We start from the raw sequence: 20,576 nt of genomic DNA, 5'->3' as shown, positions 1-20,576 counted from the left end.
GCGTCGTTCCGTTGAACCGTCTAGGAACATCGACACTCGTGCGGCGACCGCGACCGCGACCGCGATCGCCACCGTCACGATTTTACGGACCTTGGCGATTTTTTCACGCGCGGTTTCGCCATCGATCGTTGCGTCGATCCTCCACGTCATCGTCGTAGTTCGGCTGCCTCCTTGTCTACGATGATCCATCGCGCGCCACCGGCTCCCNNNCGAACGAACCACGCTCGATCGTCAGCGCGCGATTTTCTACGCTGCCACGAAGAATCAGCCGCGAAAGTCGTCTTGTGCGCGCCACCGCTGACATCGTTGTTCCGGTTGCTCGTTTCGTTCGAGTCAGCCTCGGCAGCTGTCTCGGATGCCTCTTTGGTACGGGGGAAAAACTTCTTCCGCAGGAAGATGTCGGTGAATCTGTTTCTCACGATTAAGAAGTCGTAGACGAATCAGTGAGTGAACGTTATTTCCATTTGTCTTTTCTTTCGCTTCGATTATAGGATTCGGGCGTGCTGCTGGCAGAAACGAATGCCGTTGATACTCGTAACGCGGTTCGGACACGTACGAAAGTCGCGCAAGGAAAGTTTGAAGAAAGGCTGAAGATAGCCGATCGAACGAATACGCGTCGATAGCGAATTAAGTTCAAAACTTGATGCCAGAATCGCGCGATCGAAATTCGAATGAACGTTGCGCGAGTTACATAATCGACGGTGGTCGATGGAATCCGATTAGATCTGTTCGTTTCGACAAATTTATTCGATCGGAATCGGAGCGTTTTACCTTTCTGTTCGCGAGTCGAATCGTTCCGCTCGATTATTCCGTCGCGTCTCGAACCAACTCGACAACGTCGCGATTCAGGTATCGAAAATTCTTTCATTTCGCGTTTTCGCGTTTCCTATCGTCTTAAATTTACGTTCGCCGAACGGTTCGTTTAGCGGCAACTTGCTGAGAAAACGGGATCGATCCACGTTCGTATCAATTCCCTTCTTCCTTGTCGAACATGATCGATCGATATCGTCCCGTCCTTTCTCGCGAATATATTTACACGATATTATCATAATATTATCGCGCGGATAATTACGCGCTATTCGAATGTTTTCATTATGTTTTCATCGTTACACCACGTTATTACACGTTGCCTCGTTTACGACGTAACATCGTTCCGTATTTCGCGTATCATGGTACATCCAGGTGCATGCGAAGGCAAAGGATATTAGCGGTGAAACAAGGTTCGCGCGATACTTCGTAAAAAATACTCGCCAACGTATTTTCCAGCGAATGAGACGAGTTAACCGTTCAATGGCATTAAAGAGCATCTTGGTTCTTTTTGTATCGCGTGATAAAACGAGAAACGGCACGAAGACCGGTGGAAGAAAAAAAGGAAAGACGTATACGAGTCGGAGATTTTACGTCGGTATGAACGTAAATAACCGTCGTTGCTTTAATAGCAGCACGTAGGAAAAAAGGTTCAAACGTGTATCTGGCATTCCTCGCATAAAAAGGGACACGCACAAACGCGAAAGCAAGGAAAGCGGAAAAAACAGAAAATCTAGACACCGCGAAATAAAAACGAATCGGCGACATTTTTTTTCCCCACATCGGCCACGATGTTTTCGACGTGCAGGATTTTCAAAAATCTCGCCCGTTCGAGACAGTGTACGAGCTAGAAAAAAATTCCGTCCTATCGCATCCGCGTACTACATCCCGTACTATATTGCGAGTGGACGAACGAACATAAACGATTAATTAGCGCGCCGATGGAACGAAACGCGATAATTGCGAGTAATATTCGACATTTCGAAAGAATAGAAGGATCGCGTGCAATTGGAAATGCGGAAGGATAACCGTTACGAGTAACGCGAACGAGGCTGTAACGATCGCGTTAAATAACAACGAATCAGTGACCAGACCGGCAATGAAACGACGTGCCTATTGCTCTAAAAGGACGAACGTGGAAAAAGAGAAAAATTCAGCCGAAGACGTTGTCACAGGATGCTTGGATCGTGAGTGAAAACCGCGAGTACGGACGGTAGCGGCTTAGAGGGGTAAATTAAAGAAAAGCAGGAAAATTCGAAAAGACGAGTACCGCGGCTCGCGAGATGAAATTGATTTTGCTGGCTTCCGAGCCCGGCGAACCTCAAAAGTAACTGTAACTTGGAAACGGGGTCAGACCTAACCCTCTTTTTTCGTCGTCTTTTTGTCTTCAGGTGGCTTTTCGAACGATATGCACCGAGCACGGTACGTGATCGTCGGCATTAGCACGACCAACGTCGCGTTCGTTAGCCGTACGAACAAATTGCCAGTCCGCGCTTCCGACGCCGCGAGACTCGTTCGTCCCGCTTACGATACGCGCTTCCTTCGGCTGCCTCTTTCGCTCTCTGTTTCTGAGAATACGTTGGGCGGATAAGCGAGGACGAAAGGTAGCGGGAAAACGTTGCTTCGCAGGAACGCGTTTAGATAGCCGCGCGAAGATAGTGTCGAAGTTTTTTACGAGACACCGCGAGAGAGGGTGGTTGATCGTCGGTCGATCGGATCAACGCTGGTATCTCTTGGAATTAGGAAAAGGTCGACGTGTACGTGGGAAATACGTAATTGAAACGAAGCTGTATCCGCGTGTATTTCACGAACGATCTATTATATTTAAAAAAAATTTCCGTCACCAATTAAATAGCCGCGATAGTTTCGATATTAATTGCTTGTATCTCGTGAAATCACAATCGCGTGCATTTATCGATCAACCGTAAACAAGCAGAGCGTTTAATTAGATAATAGAATGGCATGGACAGTTACGCGCGTTTTCACGTTGGCCTGTCTTCGTACCGCGACTTGCTCGTGAATAGATCAGAAACAGGCGGGACAAAGGGTAAAACTAGGACGATCGTGAATTGACAACTGCCGTTTACGTTCCGCGATATCCTGTAAATTATCGAGCCGTCGGACATTTCGTCCACGCTCGTTATAATCCCGTGGCAGAAATAACGCGGGAATTGATCAGAGGACGCGAGTTTTACGAAGAAACAAAGCCTTCGAACGATTGAATATCGAACAACGTCAACGTGCGTACGTGCATTGTGCGCGTATATGCAATTGAAGGAAAATATAGCTCGATCGCTTTCACGCGTACGATTCGTACGTATATTTTCGAAATTTTTGCGAATCAAAATCAAAATTTCTATTCATACGCGAAACGTTACGGGGGTGGCGCGTCTTCTCGAATAAAGAGACTCGTTCGACGTAGTTCAACGACGAGACCTACGAAACACCGTGGTCATCGAAAGAAAAGTTCGCGATAAGAAATCATAAGGTTGCTGCTTTTTCCCTGTTTCGTCAATCTCCGGTTTATTACGATCTCGAGAAAACGCGTTTCACCGTCGAGCAAACGATGAGAAAGAAAAAGAATAACGTACATGCGCGTCGCATGTGGAAGCACCGTAATATACCGTGGTCAATAAATTTTTATTTGCCAGAACAACGAACAATGAATCTGAAGCACGAAGGGAACAAACTCGTTCTGGAACGAAAGGACGAGAGGAATTGCATCGATTCGACGTGTCATAACGTCGGGAATTGCGACGGTGTTTCGTGGTCACATCGATTCCTTCCTAAAGGAATAGATTGCTCGAAGCTGTAAACGTTGCTGTTCAAAATCGTCGTATAAATCGATGATTCGACGGAGATCTTCGTTTCTTCGTGTATTCGGCGACGCCCTTTGATCAGTTCCATTAAAATTGGCAGAATAATTGGACTCTGGAGTGGAGAAGCGGAGGGAAATAAATAAAAGTCGAAGAAGAAAGCGAAGCAAGGGGGTGAATCGGCTGGAAATCGAAGTTTTCGATAATTGGCCAATTATCAAAAATTTCAATCGACCAGAGCGAGGATACTCGGATCGTTTTCTCGGTAAGAAAGAAATAATTAGCGCAAAGATGCTACGATTCTTCCGTTGGATCAAAGGAGACGAAAGAAAAGCTTTGTTTCGTACTCGCTAGGGTTGCAGCGGAATTAACGTTGACCGCGTAGCCTGGGTGAACGGAATTTGAGATACGTTCGGTGTCGGGTATCGAGCGTTATCTTTCGGAAAGACAGGCAACGAAGAAACGTTGAAAGGATACGACAAAGGGATGGTTTTTGCGGTAGGGGAAAGTTACGTACGAATGAAAAGTTACAGTTTCTGGAAATCAGTGGCAGAACCGCATCAGCCGACGTCGGAGCGAAGCATTCGTCGCGTTAAAGGTACTATCTATTATCTCGAGCGTTTCGTTTCAATGCTGTTACTAAACAACGTGTAAACTGTAACTTCGTGGTAAGAAATGTTGGCCGACAATTTCTATGCGAACAAAGACTATGTGATCCAATTTAAGACGGGATCCGAGTTAGGGAACTTTCCCCTATGTCCTTGGAAATCTCCCTTTGAATTTCACGATACACGGAACTTCCGTTAGTCTGTTGCTTCACCGACGGGAGAAACAAAGTAGAGGAGAAACGGTAGTTTGTCAAACGAAAATTAAGGGAGTATGCAAATTATATATACTCGTCCTTTCGTCCCTTTCGTTCCCGTTGGACCGAGTAATTGCGTTTACGATGCTTCTTCTTTTTACTGGAAAATTCGGAAAAATTGCGCGAGCTTCTGTCTGAAACATAAGCAAGGATATTCGGCGGAACGTTCTTCGATTCGCCTTGTTCGTTCGTCCGCTATACCGCGATAAAAACGACGCGAATTAACGAGATTTTCGAAAAGCAGCGCGTTCCAACCGCCGGAAAGGCGGAAAATTCTCGTTGTTTGTAAAATTTTGTCCGTATTACAGGATTTCGCGATCCTTTATTCGCAGGGGATTTCTCTCGAACCAACATGGTTCGTTCGCTTATTTTCCAAGCGTCGAAGGATCGTAATAAACGAAATTCAGCTTCCGAACTCTCGTTGCTTTTAAACGCAATCGTCTTCTCTCGCGATCCCACACTCGCGCGCTGTATTCGTCGGTCGTTGTGAAAAAGCAGGCTGTAATTGGCGATAAAGTCCCGGGGAACGATATTTCGAACGATTTCCAGTTCGAAACGGCCAGTTCTCTCGCGCAAGGATCAATGAAATCGCGATTTTCGTTCCGCGAATCCGCAAATTACCGATTACTTGGACGATTAACCGGTTTCTACGGAATCTGTCCCACCGATAAACGTCTACTCGCTTGCAGGCCACCATCCACGAGCCATCGACCGTCATCACGGAACAGCCATCGCGCTTCCGCCGCTTGTTATTCCGTGAATTAACGGCAGGTCACCGTTAATTAATCCACGAATCGGCGCAGCGGTAATTAACGCCGCAGCCTTCGTCGCTTGGATCGGTCGATCGATCGCCCAAGATTTACGCGACTTCTCGACGAATCCCTTCGAGACCGGCAACCAGAAATTGTGAAATCTCGAACGGAAAGTCCGAGGCGGAGGCAGTTAACGATAAAAGGGTGCGAAGACGTGTATACGTAGTAGGAGGGACGAGGACGAAACGGCGACAGACAAATCAAAGCGGAGGCGGTGGAAGAGCGCGAAAGCGAGGGAAGTAGGGTTCGAAAATCGAGCAAGAAGTTTCGCCAAGTGTCTAAACTCGGCGAAATTGGACGTAAAGCGACGACGAACCGGCAGAGACAGGTAACGGGATAGGAAGTTTGAGAGGCGACGTTGAAAGGGTCGTCAGAGCGGTGACATATTTCAGCGACGTGGCTGTATCTGACGAACTCGGAGGAAAGACGAGGGCGGGGAGGAATAAAAGGCGAACGTCGAAAAGCGACGATATCGAATCGAAGGAAAAGCGCAACGGTAGTGAAAAAAAGTAAACAGCCCTGTGCGGGGAGTGAAAGCCGTGAAAGCCGTGAAAGCCGTGAAAGCCGAGTGGAAGAAACAAGGTGACGAGTTAAGAGCAACGAAAGAATCTCGACGGAGAGAAACGACCTTCGGGCTAGAGATCTAATAACAGGGAGACAGTAGGCTGGAGGGAATACGAAGAAAAAGAAACAAGATTAAGTGGTTGGGGCAACGAAACGACGACAAGGGGGCGGCGGCAGAGGCGGAGGAGCGAATAAAGACAAGAAATCGACGGTGGTAAAAAGAAGACGTTCGATCAAATGAATAACCGAGCCGTGAGTGGGTGGAAGCATGAGAATTCTAAGTGGATGTCTTTTCTCGGCCCGATCAAAGTATTCGGCTACACGTTACACAGGCCACCGGCACTCGCGTCACGTATCCAGATCCACTGAGGGGCAAAAATGGGTGCCAACCAGTCGACACGGAACGAGCCTACTCCTGGGGAAGAAGGTAAGTCTTCGACTTTTTTCCGTTGAACGTGCGTCTATCGTTAACTATGCGGCGAAAAATCATCAACGTAACGGATAAACGTCGAATATTTATCGAAATACCACTTGCAGAGTTCGCGATAACGTTTCATCGACGTTTCCGATTCCGCCAGGGCAGAAAGTCAACGAAACTGTTACGTTCGATCGAATCGATTTGCATCAAATCGTTAAACTTTGCCAGTGGATCGCTATACGTCGAGAAATCTCTCCTTCGTTCGATTTGATATTCGTAATAACCGTTATATCGCAACGAACGTAAACCGTGCAGTCGTACGACACGCACACGCGCGCGAGATGCGGGCGAAAAAGGCAACTTGCTCCGGGAGCAAGGTCTCCGGAGAGAAATAGGAAGCTGGGGAAATAGACTTTGTCTTTGCGTTTGAATTAGTGAAATTAAAAAAAGAAATCACGCCAGATTCGCGAGTTTAAAGTGGAATAGCCCCGTTAAAGAACGGTTTTATTAAAACCACCGCCTGCTTTTCTAAGCTTCTCGACTTTAGGGTAGCTCTTAAGATCATTCTGAACGAATTTTCAAAGACGATTGCCTCCGCGGATCTAATTAGAGGAACTAGGGAAACGAAGAAAGTCGTTTTGCCGTCAAATGCGGTACGCTAATCGCGTCTGGTACGTCGGACGTCGACCATCTACTTAGCATTTAGGCATTGGATCGTTGGCGTGTCGGCGGCGCAGAAGGTCGAAAGTTGTTCAAATTTCTCCCGTCGCCGGATATTTAGCCGGGAAACGACAGATGACAGGATACGCCGACACGATTTTAGGAGGAGACCGCCTGGCCGCTACGTCAACGACTATAAACTTCCTGTGACGGTTTTTCGCCTAGTTTACACAGCCACCGCAAGTTCCGGTGCTCGTGTGCGCAACTTTTCGCTCCATCGGTCCTTTGTGAACAACATCGCTTTGTACTACGATGCTACGTAGACGCTGCAAACGTTCGATACGATTCGCCGGTTCTATCGATGAAACGAGATTTCGCGAAACCGTTTTGTTCGTTCCTTTTTCTTCGAGCACAGGATACGGTCTTTTATTATTAATTCCACGCTGTTTCTCGTTTCAGTGAACTTCGATCACTTTCAGATCCTGCGAGCCATCGGGAAAGGAAGCTTCGGAAAGGTACGAGAGACAAACATAACTCTGACTAAAGTTATTGGCACGCTCCTAGCACGATGGGTTCGTTCCTTTTCTTCCGAATCGTAAAAGTCCGTTTTTGTTCACGGAATCCATAATTCCGAGATCGTCCCCTCGAATAATCGAATTAACGTAGAGATAATAACACCGCGATGATACCTGCATCGGTTACCGAGCTGATATCCGATTAATATACATCGTTCAACTTGTATCGTTATTTGAAATTCGACCGTTTAAATTTCAATGTACGTATTGAAATTTTCACGTTGAAATTTGCCAAACGAAAATGTTTCGATGCGAATAAATTTCCGTTAAAAATTTTATACCTGTGAGTACTCGCGTAAATCGAACCCGATCGCTGGAAAAAATACGATGCACTTGATCTGCGAACGAGATAACGCTCTGCTCCCCTCCCCCCACCCAGGCTATCTTATATCCATGCCAATTATACGGTAAAATTCTATTCATCCGAATTTCATTTATCGGAGAAAAATTTCGATTAACGCTCGATTATGTAAACGAACTTCCGCCGACCGAGTCGCAAGTTTGGATAAGTAGAAATCATAGATGATAACGAGAAGAGCGAGCGAACTCGCGTTACGCGGATCAATTGTCTCCGACAGATTTAGATAAATAGAGTTGTAGCGCAACTGCCTGTAAACGTCTCTTCCTCTCGTAATTTATCGTCACTTATATCCATCACACGTGTACCGCAATACGTTTGTCATCGAATCGCGTTACGACGAATCAGCATTGCAAACTGCACCTACTTCCATGTTTTCCTATCGACCGCGAAATTTCGCCCGCGAAAACGTCTCTACCCTACTACGCCTCTTACAGACCTCGTGCAGACCGTTCGCGATGAAGAAACGTCGTCGTAACTCGTCCACCGTTCATTTTCAACCGTAACAAAATTTCCACCTACCGTCGATGTCGCTTCTCTTTCTCCCAAAACTATCCATCCTACTCCAATTAACGCGCGCTTTATCGTCTGATGCGAGAATCGGCCGGAAGCGGCCTCGTAATTCACCGCTCATCCGGTAACGGGCAATCAATTATTCCTTGATAGGTTTGCATAGTGCAGAAACGAGATCGTACTGGAAACATGTACGCGATGAAGTACGTGCACAAGGGTGAGTGCGCGATGCGGGGTGCGTTGAAGAATGTCGCACGGGAAGTGGAGATCCTCTCGCAGCTGGAACACCCCTGTTTGGTGAACCTGTGGTTCAGCTTTCAAGGTAAGCCGATCGTCCGTCCGTCTCTCGAATACCGTCAACGTCCTTCCATCGTTAATATCGATTTTCCCACGACGAACGGTACTAAGGGCATTAGGCGAACTAACTCGATCGACGATCTTTCTCCCTTGGTTTCCGCTTGTTTCACGCTTGTTTTCCTCGCTTCCGCTATTAACCACGAAATTCCGCTATTAACCAGAAAATCACGGTTAAGAGGACGCAAGTACGACGGTTAAGAGGATAATTTACGGAGGTCTCCGAGTTTCTTTCATCGTGTCGTTTTATCGAGATTGAATTTTCCCTCGTCGATCATATTATCTCTCGCGTAGACGACAATCGGGCTAAAAAAGAAAATCTGTTACGAATAATTGCTCCGATAAACGTTAATCGGCGTAAAGAGGAAGATGAAAGAGTAGACTCGCTCTTTTCTCTGTTTCAGACGAGGAAGACTTGTTCATGGTCTCCGATTTACTGCTTGGCGGCGATCTCAGGTATCACATCCAGCAAGAGGTCGTCTTCTCCGAGGAAAGCATAGTGCTCTTCGTCGCCGAGATCGCTCTGGCCCTCGATTATTTGCAGAGTCACAAAATCGTACATCGCGACATAAAACCCGATAACATTCTGTTGGACGAGGAAGGTACGTGGCAGCAGTCGTATAAAAGACATTAGCCGAGTGCCAGGTTTCCTTCGCGCGAACCTCGACGAACCGACGGATCTCGCCTCTCTATTCCGTACACCTGCCGTTGGCTGCGCCAAATAATTCAGCGATTCGCTGCGGGATCTTTCGCTTCTCGAAAGAGGGAATCTCGCGTAGAGTCGCGAGGAACGTCGAACGCAGGAACCAACGAGAAGCCAACCGATTTGCGAACATCGATTTTCGAGAGAAAATGCTCGTCGAGGGGCCGACTATTTCGCTTCCCTCCTTCTTCGCAGGAATCGCGGCAATTTGTAAAATAGGAACGATATCGTTTCCACGCTTTAATCCCCTTTTAACAACGGACAATTTCAAAATTGCCGACAAGCCGGGAACGGTTTAATAGGACGTCGATCGCTTTTAAGGGAAATTTCACAGAGTGCTCTAATTCTACCTAGGTCACCGAATTAGGACCACTCAAAACTTCCAACGTTCCTCGATTTTTTTAATAAAATTGAAAGGTGCGAGCGAACGCTATACACGCAACGGTAAAGTTTATTAATCACTCGAGCCGTAATACGTACGCGTAATTTTTGCATCCGCGTCCTCGCTCGACGATCGGCAACTGCATTCGATGATTTATCGTTGAACCTCGAACCAGCCAGATCGAATCGAAGCGAGTCGTGACCGAATTTAATCAATTTCAAGCACGCGAAAGTCCATTCTTTTCTTTCCGATCGAGTCAATAGCGAACGTTGGTCGTTCACCACGTAAATTACGCGCAATTCCGAAACTATCGTATTATCGACTGACGTAGGGTTTATTGTTAAAACGACGGCCACGCCCGCAAACCGATCAAATCACGTTCCCGAGATAACACGAATTACGTTATGCTCGTTCTACTCCTACGGACTATAAATACGTCGCTCTGTGTGCAAATTCCCCGATACGTACTTAAACCGCGACCAACCGGCTTTCTACCGATTTAACGTGTCCACGGGCTATTAACCGACAAGGAATTACCGCGCAACACGGGTACGCGATGTCAAGGGACTAAAGAATTTAGCACGTAACCGAAAATTACGATGTATCATCGTTGGTATTCGTTAACTTTGCCGATGATCGCCAGCACGAAACGAACATAAACGAAGAAACGTAACGCGGAAAGATAATGTTTTATTTACGTTCGTTGACGTCTCGTTGAAATATAAATTCGTGGTCGTATCAACGAAATTATGTGCTTGACTCGACAGTCTTTCGCGCAATTTTTTACGACACCAAGTACCTCTAATCTTTATTTCCAGTCTAGACAAGACTCCGCGGTATCTCCGCATCTCGGTAAAGCAAAGCTTCGGTACGTGCGAGTTTCTTCGAGACATACCAACGAAAAGTATAAGAAAACCGGGGACACCGGTCGTTCCCAGAAGAAAGAAGAAAAATCGATATAACGGCCGGTACAAAGAATAGATAAGAACAGGGATAGAACTCGATAGCGAGAAAGTTAAGAGCTTACAACGGTAAACAGTGTCGGCGCCGGCAAACTTTGTATATCAGCGTAGTGGAAAATGGCCCGTCCGACGATCCAATTTGTCGCTCGAAATAATTAGATGATCGACTACTCGAATGACTTTGTCGTTCGTCGAGGTGTCCAATATTCTTAGAAGCTTCCGCGTATAAGACTACGGACGGTGTTTCGTCATCGTCGGAATACGCCTCGCGAAACGAATTCGTCGCGTCGACGGACGACGAAAGGCAAACAGTTACACGAACCACGCGGGATTAACTCCATCGATCTACTCGCGATTAAGACCGCTAGATTTACTCACGATCGCCGGGCTTGCGACAAAAATGTCGACGCTCGGATATCCGCGCGTATACACCGCGTTCGTTCCGCACCTTTGTTTAAAGACAAGAGCGTATAACTGCAAAACAGGGCCAAACGACGATTCCCGGCTCGCGGAAGCTCTAACGCGTTTCTTCTCCGCTCTTTTTCATTGCATTTGCGTTTAATGCTTTGAAACTCGTCGAGAGCGAAAATCGTCGAACGATTTCGAGCAAAGACGCGCGCGCGATAACCGGGATGAAAATTTCCCGTGAACGCTTCCTGGAACGAGGTCCCGTATACGTGTAACTCGACCGAAGATCCATCCAAAAGCCCCGAAAAGAGCGCAAATTTGCCTTAAGACTCTCGCGTCCCTCGAACGGGATACAAGTTACGTTTCGTACGAACGAAAGCGAAATAAAGGGGCAAAAATGTGGATGAAAGTTGGCTCGGATACACGGCGAATTACAAGCGGTAAACGCGGAAACATAGCCACTCTCTTTTTAAATAAATGCCATCGAAAAGAAAGGGAGGAACGTCGGATTAAGCGAAAAGAATTTGCTACGCTCGAAACGCGGCACCGTGCTTCTTTTTAATTAGCAACATTTAACGCCACGCGTTCGTTGAATATATTCAACGTCGAGTTACCTACGACGCTGACGACCGGTATTCGAAATTCCGTAAATCAAGTGCCAGCATCGTAAGCGAACGTACGCTTCGTTTGCTCGTCAACCGAACCGTTTACGCTTCGTTTCCACGTTCGTCGATGACAAATGCATCGTTCGAACAATTCGTACGTTCGATCGTAGCAGATCGCGAACATTGGATTGCTTCGTCGATGATTCCGCAGCTGATCGATCGAATTTTCATCGAACTTTGGGAAATTCACGTGGAAGAAAAATATATGGTAACTATAGAGAACGTGCGTGTATGTGTCGCCTCTTAGTTGTAAAGAAAACTCGTTTAAAAAAGCCATTCCTTTAAAATGAATGACATAAACGAAAATCGAGGAATGTTTATTGGCACTTAGATTTTCTTTTACAGAGGCGACCATCTTCTAGCATTATTAATGGCTATTTAGAAGGGGAAAATTCCATTCTTAAATTCTATACTGCGGCATTCTCGTCGGTACGTAAAACAGTTTCCAATGAAAAATCCAAATTTTTCAATTTCCCCGTTTACAGCGTTTCCTACGAGCATCCTCGAAACATACTAAGGCTAACAAATTACCGTCGAATAACGACGACTGGGCTGAAGTTTAGAACTTTCATATTGAAATCCGAATGATATTTGCCCTTAAAAGCGACGTTGAAGATGATTCAGATTTTAGTCGATATCTGTGGCTTCGTCTCGGAGATGTTACAGATAAACAAGAAGCACCTTGTTAGTTAACTCACCTCGAAGTTGCTTGATCACAATAAACGCGTCTACCCTTTCGTACGACGATTTCAATGGAAACATAAATCCATGATATTCCACGCTGAGTAAAGGAACCAGCCTCTGTGTTTTGATATTTCGTCGTCGACCGACGTGGCACCGACCCGCGGTACAAAAATCAATAGCATTTACCTCTATAACGCTGCATGACTGGACAACTAGTTTATCGTTGACGATTCGGAATTGTATTTTGTCGTGTTTTGCAATTTCAGCTTCGGTGGAAGAGCGCGATTTAAAACGAAAAATCTGCGACCGAACGAATTTCTCTAAACTTGACGCAACTTTGACATATCTTTGACGATGAATCGTTGACAAATAGCATGATCGTTACACGTTAGAACCATTGGATTCTCTGACAACGATGCAACAGCGGTAAATAATTTTAAGAAGAACGTCGCATTACCAAGCTTCTATCGTCTTACTTCGACGAGTATCACGCAGCTTTCAAATTCGATGACGATTCTTCGCGCCGAGTTGGCGAATCGCCGATCCTTCGCGAAAATTCATCTTTTTATTAAACCGTCGACTAATATTTCTTCTTTGGAACGATAAGGAAAGAGACAGGAGTTGAACGAGTTGGATGAAACTCGAAAATCAAAGTTTAAAAGCGGTTCGTGAAAGAGGGGGGACGGTCACGGGATTCTAACAAAGTCTGGAAAGAAGTTGCTCGCACGAAGGTTCGTTTAACCTCGTGCTCACCGAACAAAATATATTTCGCGTCTAAATGAACGTTCGGTAGCTTATTCCCCTTTCGGTAGACGGACAATTTACAAAAGCGAACAAACTAATTAAAATCGTCGTTCCGTTAATACCAATCCGCCGATGCTCGACTCGTCGGGATCCGTTCAATTTCGGATTCGACGTCGATATTCGTATGCGCTAAAGTTAAACGATCGAGCGACTTGTAGCATAACGACGAATAGATCTTCGATCAGTTAGCGTTTGTCCATCGAGTTTCGTTACAAACTCGTTGAATTCCACGATGGAGAACCGCTTCTGATTTCTCAGCAAAGGTCAAAGAACGCCTACAATAGAGAACCGCGTTATATTCCGGTGACGTAGCAGGCCGCAGATCCGGTCATTTTCCTCTCTTTCTCCCTCTTTCTCTCTGTCTATTAGTCGCGACCACGGACAGGCTGACTCAGCCCATAAATAATTTTACGCTTTCCATTCGACCTCCGAGGCCATGTGCTTCGGAAATTTTACCTTTCACCCTTTGACCGTTCGGTACGACGCCGGAAAAAGAGCTCCGCGACTATCGCGAGAACCTAACTACGCGCGTCCCGCTAAAGGTTCGAAAGACGGACGATTCGATTTAAACGAAGTTCAATTTTGTCGCGAGAGGTTTTCTCGTCCATCGGGGAAATTTTCTTCTCCGTTACGAAGCAACCATGCGACTCGGTTTTTCAGGCATCCGTCTATCTAGCAATAATCTACGTTGACGGAAAAAGAGAATCTATCTACTTACTTAAACTTTTCGCCACGAACCGGCACTCGAGAAATACTCTAAAAGAATTTTCAAAGTTGTCAATCCTTCGCCTATAACTTAGTATTAAATATTAAATATTAAACGACGTATGCCTTTTATCGCGATCGAAAGAAATTGTATTTTAAAGTTTCAAGGGATCGTTTCTCGGTTGTTGGCATAGCTAAATTTATAATTCAAAGGCCAGGCCCGAAGAAAGAAGCGTACGATGGCGTCGAGTTGAAAACGACTGGTCCAAGGACACTCGTATTCCCCGTAGAAGGGTAACCCTAATTTCCTGCTGCATTTATCCGACAGCTGTTTGTGCCTCGGAATTGCTTCTGCATCATTTAAAATTACCGGGGCCGGCTGTCGACCCGGCTCGCGTTTCATCTCGCTCGCGCCATTCCCGCCCCTATTGTTCGTGAAAACGTCCTCTACGTGCGAAGCGCGTTATCCAGCCGCCTTTTAACTCTTTCATCGATCAATGACTGAGCCGGTGAACCAGGCTGTTAAAAATTCTCCGTAGATCGCGTTTCATTCGTTCGCAGAAACGCGAAATTTATCTTCGCCTGTTCGTCCCGGCAATTTCTTTAATTTTGTAAGACCACTAAATCGATTCTTAATCGTAACGTACGATCGTTCGCGTTAACGTTCGAGACAGGAAAAAGAATGGTAAATTGGAAATTGGCGAGAAGGTAAGAAAGAAGATAAAGAACGAAAGGAAGAGAAACGAATAGAAAGATGTGGTTCGTGTGCCGCGCTGTTAAAAATAGGCGACAATCTTGACTGTCTCGTACGCTTTCAACGATATTTTACACGTGTTTACTCTGAAACTTCATATTTCTTCTCGTAGGTGGTAAAACACGAAACTCGGCTAACATAATGATTCCACGCGTAAAGAATTCCGGATATTCGACCCTCCAAGCTGGTCCTCCGAGTCAAGCATATGGCGTCGTTCGCGTCAGATGTCATACGACGGATAACGAACGATCGCTAACGATCAACGGCTCACCGACTGATCGGATTCGCGCTATTATTGCTCGGCTAATTCGAAGAGCTAAAAGGGGAATAGTAAAATCGACCGGGAAAGGAAAGACGACGATGTAGTGACGCCACGAGGCTATATCGAACGTTGCTCGATTGCCCGGTCTCTGTTAGACGTAGATGCTGCGATTATAGGTTTATTGTTCTGCTTAGGACACGCGCACGTGACGGACTTCAACATCGCAACGGTATTGGAGGATGGAGAATTGGCTACGTCGATGTCCGGAACAAAACCGTACATAGGTATGAATCGATTATACGTATTCCGATCGATAGATGGATTCGGTTAATCAAACGTGGTAAAACGCGACGATGAATAATTCGTGGCGAACTCTACGAACTACGAACGACCGAGATAACGATTTTTCTATCGTCGTTATCTTCGTGTCGCTTGGATAATATTTCTTCGAACGTTATTCCGAGACAGCTCCGGAAATTTACATGTGTTCCTGCGAGGAATACGGCGTTCTTGGCTACGGTTTTGCCGTAGACTGGTGGAGCCTGGGAATTCTTGCTTGGGAAACTCTCGCGGGAGAACGTCCTTACCCTCTCTGCTCCACTACGACGCACAGAGAGGCTTTGCAGATCATGCAGGTAAAATTGCCGATCAAATCTTTCCTTCTCTCTGCCTCGTCCTTTGGTATCCGTTCTTTAACACCGCGAAATATCATTGTTCCGTGGTGTTGCGCTTCTTCTCTTCTGAAATTTATACATACGCGAAATAAATCGTATTTTCGACGCTTCTCCGTGTCGAACGTCGCCTCGTCTTGAAAAGAGAAAATGTTTGTCGGATCGAAACTATTCGCGTTCCTTTAAAAACAAACGCGTTTGCGAAAACGACTACGTTCGAAAGTGATTAAAAGGAAAAACTTGAAACGTTATTCCGTTGTACGTTGATATTCGATAAGCTTCTCAGCCCGAGTATATCGAGCATACGTTGAAACGAAAGGAACTTTCTTCAGAAAGAAAGACCGACGCCCGTTGACTGGAGCTCCGCGATCTGCGAGCTTCTGAACAGACTGTTAGTCGTGGCACCAGGCGCGCGAATATCGACGCTCAAGGAGCTGAAGCAAGTGAACGCGATGAGGGAACTCGACTTTGACAAAGTGTTGAACAAGCAGATCAAACCCTCGTTCACGCCGCCGAAAGATCACCTGAACTGCGATCCGACGTTCGAGCTGGAGGAGATGATCATCGAGACGAAGCCGTTGCACAAGAAGAAGAAGCGTCTGGCGAAACAAAGGTAAGCGTGTCGCAAAGAAGGTTGATCGTCGGATTCTAGTCGATGTCGCGCGATCGTGCCCCTTGCCGAAAGGAGATTAACTTCAAGAATATCGATCACGGTGTGTGTCTCTTACTGCGTTCCAATATTCGTCTTTTTTTATTGGAAATCGATCATTTTCGCAGCAGATCCCTCGCGACAATGTTTATTTCGGTAACGGTAACAACGGTTCTCGCAGAACTCTATTAGAATAGTATTAATGCCTCGTAGTAATGTTACCGACGATAGTAATAGTGGTAATCGAAATAATAATCCCTCGTAACCACATTGATCGTTCACAAATCCATTTCCAGTTTCACTCTAAAATCTCTTCTCCGGTTGTAATTACGATTGTAATTCGCTGGAACCAAATTCGCTCGAAACGAACGAACGAGCGCGATATCCTTAAATTCGATCCGCGTTGTCGTATCGACTCGTTCTCGATTCGATCGAATTAATTATTGTCCCGTGGTTTCGATTCTTACGTAACAAAATATTTTACCGAAGCGAGATCGAACTGGTCCGAAACTGAAACGGTAGCGTGAACGCGTTTCTCCATTTACCGTCAACCGTTACGTTTATTTACAACCCGCGATTTTCCCAGTGTCGTTCGGTAAAGCCGCACGGTAAGCCGAACAGCGATTCGAAGCGATAAAAAGTTACTTTTTAGTCGCTTTTGGCCAATACGCTTACTTATCTTTACAACTGTGTCGAATTTTTCAGAAATAACTGACCGTACGTGTTCACACGTGTGTCGCTGAGCGTCAGATTTCCGGTTTCCGGTCACGGTCCGATTGCGCGGTCCAATAAACACGCGTATCGGCCGAAAGTCTAACGTATACAAATAAAATAATACACAGCAGTACGTAACAATATATAGCAAGACGCGATAGTGAGCGATAGAGAGCGGTTACCTTGCCCCTATACGCTGTCCTCCCAACTTACGCACAGTACGTACTTTCCTGTACGAAATTCACGATAAGCCGGACGATTCCTGTCGCCATTTATCGCAACAAGCAGAAACATCAAACGCGAAACGGTATCTCTTTTAGAAATTCGAGCAAACTGAAAATCGAGTAACAGGAAACGACCAAGAAATAATTCTTTATTAGCTAGAATCGCCGTTGTTGCGACACAAGTGCGTCGTGACAATGGCGAAAAAATCTGTCTCTGAACAATCTGAACCGATCGACGATAAACTCGTAATCGGACGGATCCGAACAAGTTCGATCTCGCTGGAGTAAAATATCTTTCCCAAGGATCGGTCCGATCGTGAATGCCTATAATCGAACGAACGAGATGATAGTTCGATAGCATTGACGACTTTCCGGTTGACGAATGGACCAGCAGAGTGCTTGTGATTTCTGACGTTTGGTGCACAGATCTCTGAAAGTCGACCATCTGCCCGAGGACACGGCGATCGGGCTCGCGGAAGGCGCCGGACCGAGCGTCGATTTCAGACGATTGGCATTCATCCCGGAGTACCGAGTGTATAATCGGGAACGCGAGATGGAGAGGCAGGAGAGGGAAAGGAAGGAGAAACAGTGGGAGGAGGATTTGAACACTGCCATGAAGGGTGCCGAAGAGAGACTGAAGTGAGTTAAGCCGGTCGTCTAATTACCGCACTACTCCGTCGCGATTGTCGTTTCTTTTTACTCTCCTAAGAGACGAAGGATGGAGGTAATTCCGAGGTAGTTAGGAGAGAATTTAATAAGAGGGATAAATGGGGTTTCGTGATTGAAGATGATGGCTCGTATAAGCCGCGGAGAGAAATAATCGCGTAGCAGAAAGACGAATTGCAACGTACACGTGGACCAGTTTAATTTTCGTTTATCGATTGAAATGGAAAAGAATGCCAGATTAGGTCTTGGGAGATTAGATATTATTACTTCCCTTCGTAATGTTATAAGAAAGACTAACAACGAATAATTCGTTGCGAAATTCTGCTTTTTTTTTTACAGTCTCGAGTTTTATAGTTTCGCTATGTGTCGATGAAGAGAAGAGAATGGTACATTTCGAATTAGTCATCGTGATCAGGGAGCTCGACTACCGTACAATGTTACCGAATAAACGATCGATGCTTGTGGCGATCTTTGCAAATTTAAAGTCGACATAGGAGGAAATGCATCGATCGAAAGCACCCTACATCTGCCTGTACCTCGGAAGTTTCGATTTCGCTTTCTACGATACATTTGGAACGTGGCCAGCTGCGAAAGGAGCGAAGCTTTCTGATGTACAAAGCTCGAACCGTTCGACCGATATGCTTTTCAATTTCGCGACACAAAAGCTGCTTTCCCTTTGTTTTTAAAATTGCAAGAATCATAACTCGGAAATCTGAAAAATTGTCCCTCTTATTCGAGAAAAATTAAGCGACGCTCCTTTCGCCGTGTTAACATTTCGTATCTTTTCGTATTTGTAATTATTCGAAGGACAATTTTCATTTGATAATTATAGGACGAAACAGGAGCCGGTACATCGAACCGGAAACCGACTGAGCGTCTCTACGACCAGCGTAAAGACACGCATAAACGCATCCCCTAGGCAAGGAAGACGCGCCAGCACCGCAACATCGTCGGATATCGACTACATCGATGCGAGTCCTGAACCTTCCACGTCGTAAATTTCTCCCGAACAATCTGTTGTGCGTGAAAAATAAACGCCGACGCGTATTCTCGGGAAGAACATTCTGCGACAAAGTGATCGTCGTTGGAAATCACATTCAGTTGCCGATTTGTAGCGTATCGAAGAATTTGAAAAGTTCTCGATCGTGGTAAATTGATCTAGTCGTCCGAACTATGGATTTGTTCGGTTCGATGACTGGTTAGAAAGTAACGTGATAATCGATAAGAGTAAGATGATCGCAGATCCAACTTTCCATCGTCTTTTCGTTTCGTTCTGATCTTCGTAGAAGAAACGATATACTCGAAGTTTATGATAAAATATAGAAAAGAATTACAAAGAAATCAACGTTTCTCTACAGATAAGATTTCTTTTTCGGAGAAACTTAACTCGTACCTCGAACGATTGATCTCACGCCTCTTCTTCGTCTCTCATAAGGAAAAGCGTATCGTTTATTTTTGTAAAGAACGAAAGAAGAAACACTCCCGACCAAAAGTAAAGCCTTTCAAGGACCATTTTGCCAAACCGAAAACTTAGCGCAAAGATATAAGCAGGTACTGGGGACATGGTCTTTCTTCTTCCTCGAACTCACCTTTCCCTTGGAAAGGGACAAATTTCGAGCAAACGCACGGTCCAAGAAATACTCGGAACAATCTTCGTACGACTCGCACGTTTTAATCCAAATCGTTTTAATCCATAGTTTCTACCTACGTACTGTTTAACTTCCCTCGTAGAATGTTACGGAAGTTCGTGTAGTCTCGATTCCCATAAATTTTATAACGTTAAATGAAGTTAACATCGTAAGATCGTAGCGATATACACACGAAGACTCGTATCGTTCGAATGTTTTAGCAATTTACGATTAACGTTACGAGGATCGCGCGTTGTTTCTCGATTCGTATCCTTGTCAAATGATACATACCTGCCACACCATTTCGCGTATACCTCGTGTCTTGTATAACTACAGATCAACGATCGCTCCTCTGATAATCAACCGACGAACACCAAGAACAATGTAATTTTATAAATAGTCGTTAAGAAAGAATCCTACGCTGTAACGTGAAATTAAACGATGATTGAACGATCGAACCACTCGAATCTTGTCTATCCCTGTTTTCTCGGCATGGTGTATCGATTATACAATCGCGACCAACGAAAATATTTTTCTCTTTGTTGGAACGATCAAACGAGGAAATACGATCGCTTCTCTTGGTACACGATCTCTCGTCGCACAGGGTACACGTTTGAAAAATGAATCGACGATAAGGAAAAATAAAGTGTGCGTTACGTCACGAGGTTCTCGACGCTGCTGGTAATTGGTATTTGACAGAAAGAAAGAATTCTCAATGGACATTTGATATTAAAGTAGAGCACGACCACCGAAGGAAGGAGTGTCAAATAATCGATAGAGGCAGCACCGTTCCGCGGAAAGGAAGAGAGCGAAAAGTGAAACAACAAAGCTAGTTTTACCACTTTCCGTTTTCGACGAAAGAGGCCTTTAGTCTACGACCAGTTTAAACAATCTGTAAAAAGCTGTGTTGTATAAATGCGAAAAGAACGATTCGAGTTCTTAATTTGTAGCGTTCA

At 45.5% G+C, this 20,576-nt stretch overlaps 1 protein-coding gene across 2 annotated transcripts; it reads left to right on the top strand.

Moving 5' to 3' along the window:
- Positions 1-10: 10 nt before the first annotated feature.
- Positions 11-20,246, top strand: LOC100740219 (serine/threonine-protein kinase 32A). Of its 2 annotated transcripts, XM_033320935.1 has the most exons (11): positions 11-443; positions 5,175-5,625; positions 5,690-6,288; positions 7,399-7,454; positions 8,539-8,707; positions 9,144-9,341; positions 15,263-15,352; positions 15,537-15,703; positions 16,072-16,352; positions 17,753-17,965; positions 18,825-20,246. In XM_033320935.1, the coding sequence occupies exons 3-11, from the start codon at positions 6,240-6,242 to the stop codon at positions 18,988-18,990; spliced, it is 1,389 nt and encodes a 462-aa protein (XP_033176826.1). In that variant the 5' UTR covers positions 11-443; positions 5,175-5,625; positions 5,690-6,239; the 3' UTR covers positions 18,991-20,246. The 2 variants fall into 2 exon arrangements, with proteins under 2 accessions (XP_033176826.1, XP_033176827.1); XM_033320936.1 differs by lacking the exon at positions 5,175-5,625.
- Positions 20,247-20,576: the final 330 nt, after the last annotated feature.

This window comes from Bombus impatiens, unplaced genomic scaffold, assembly GCF_000188095.3.
Source record: "Bombus impatiens unplaced genomic scaffold, BIMP_2.2 scf_0377, whole genome shotgun sequence".
NCBI lineage: Eukaryota > Metazoa > Arthropoda > Insecta > Hymenoptera > Apidae > Bombus > Bombus impatiens.
The sequence above is the reverse complement of the archived record's forward strand: the minus strand, read 5'-3'. Positions and strand labels throughout refer to the sequence as shown.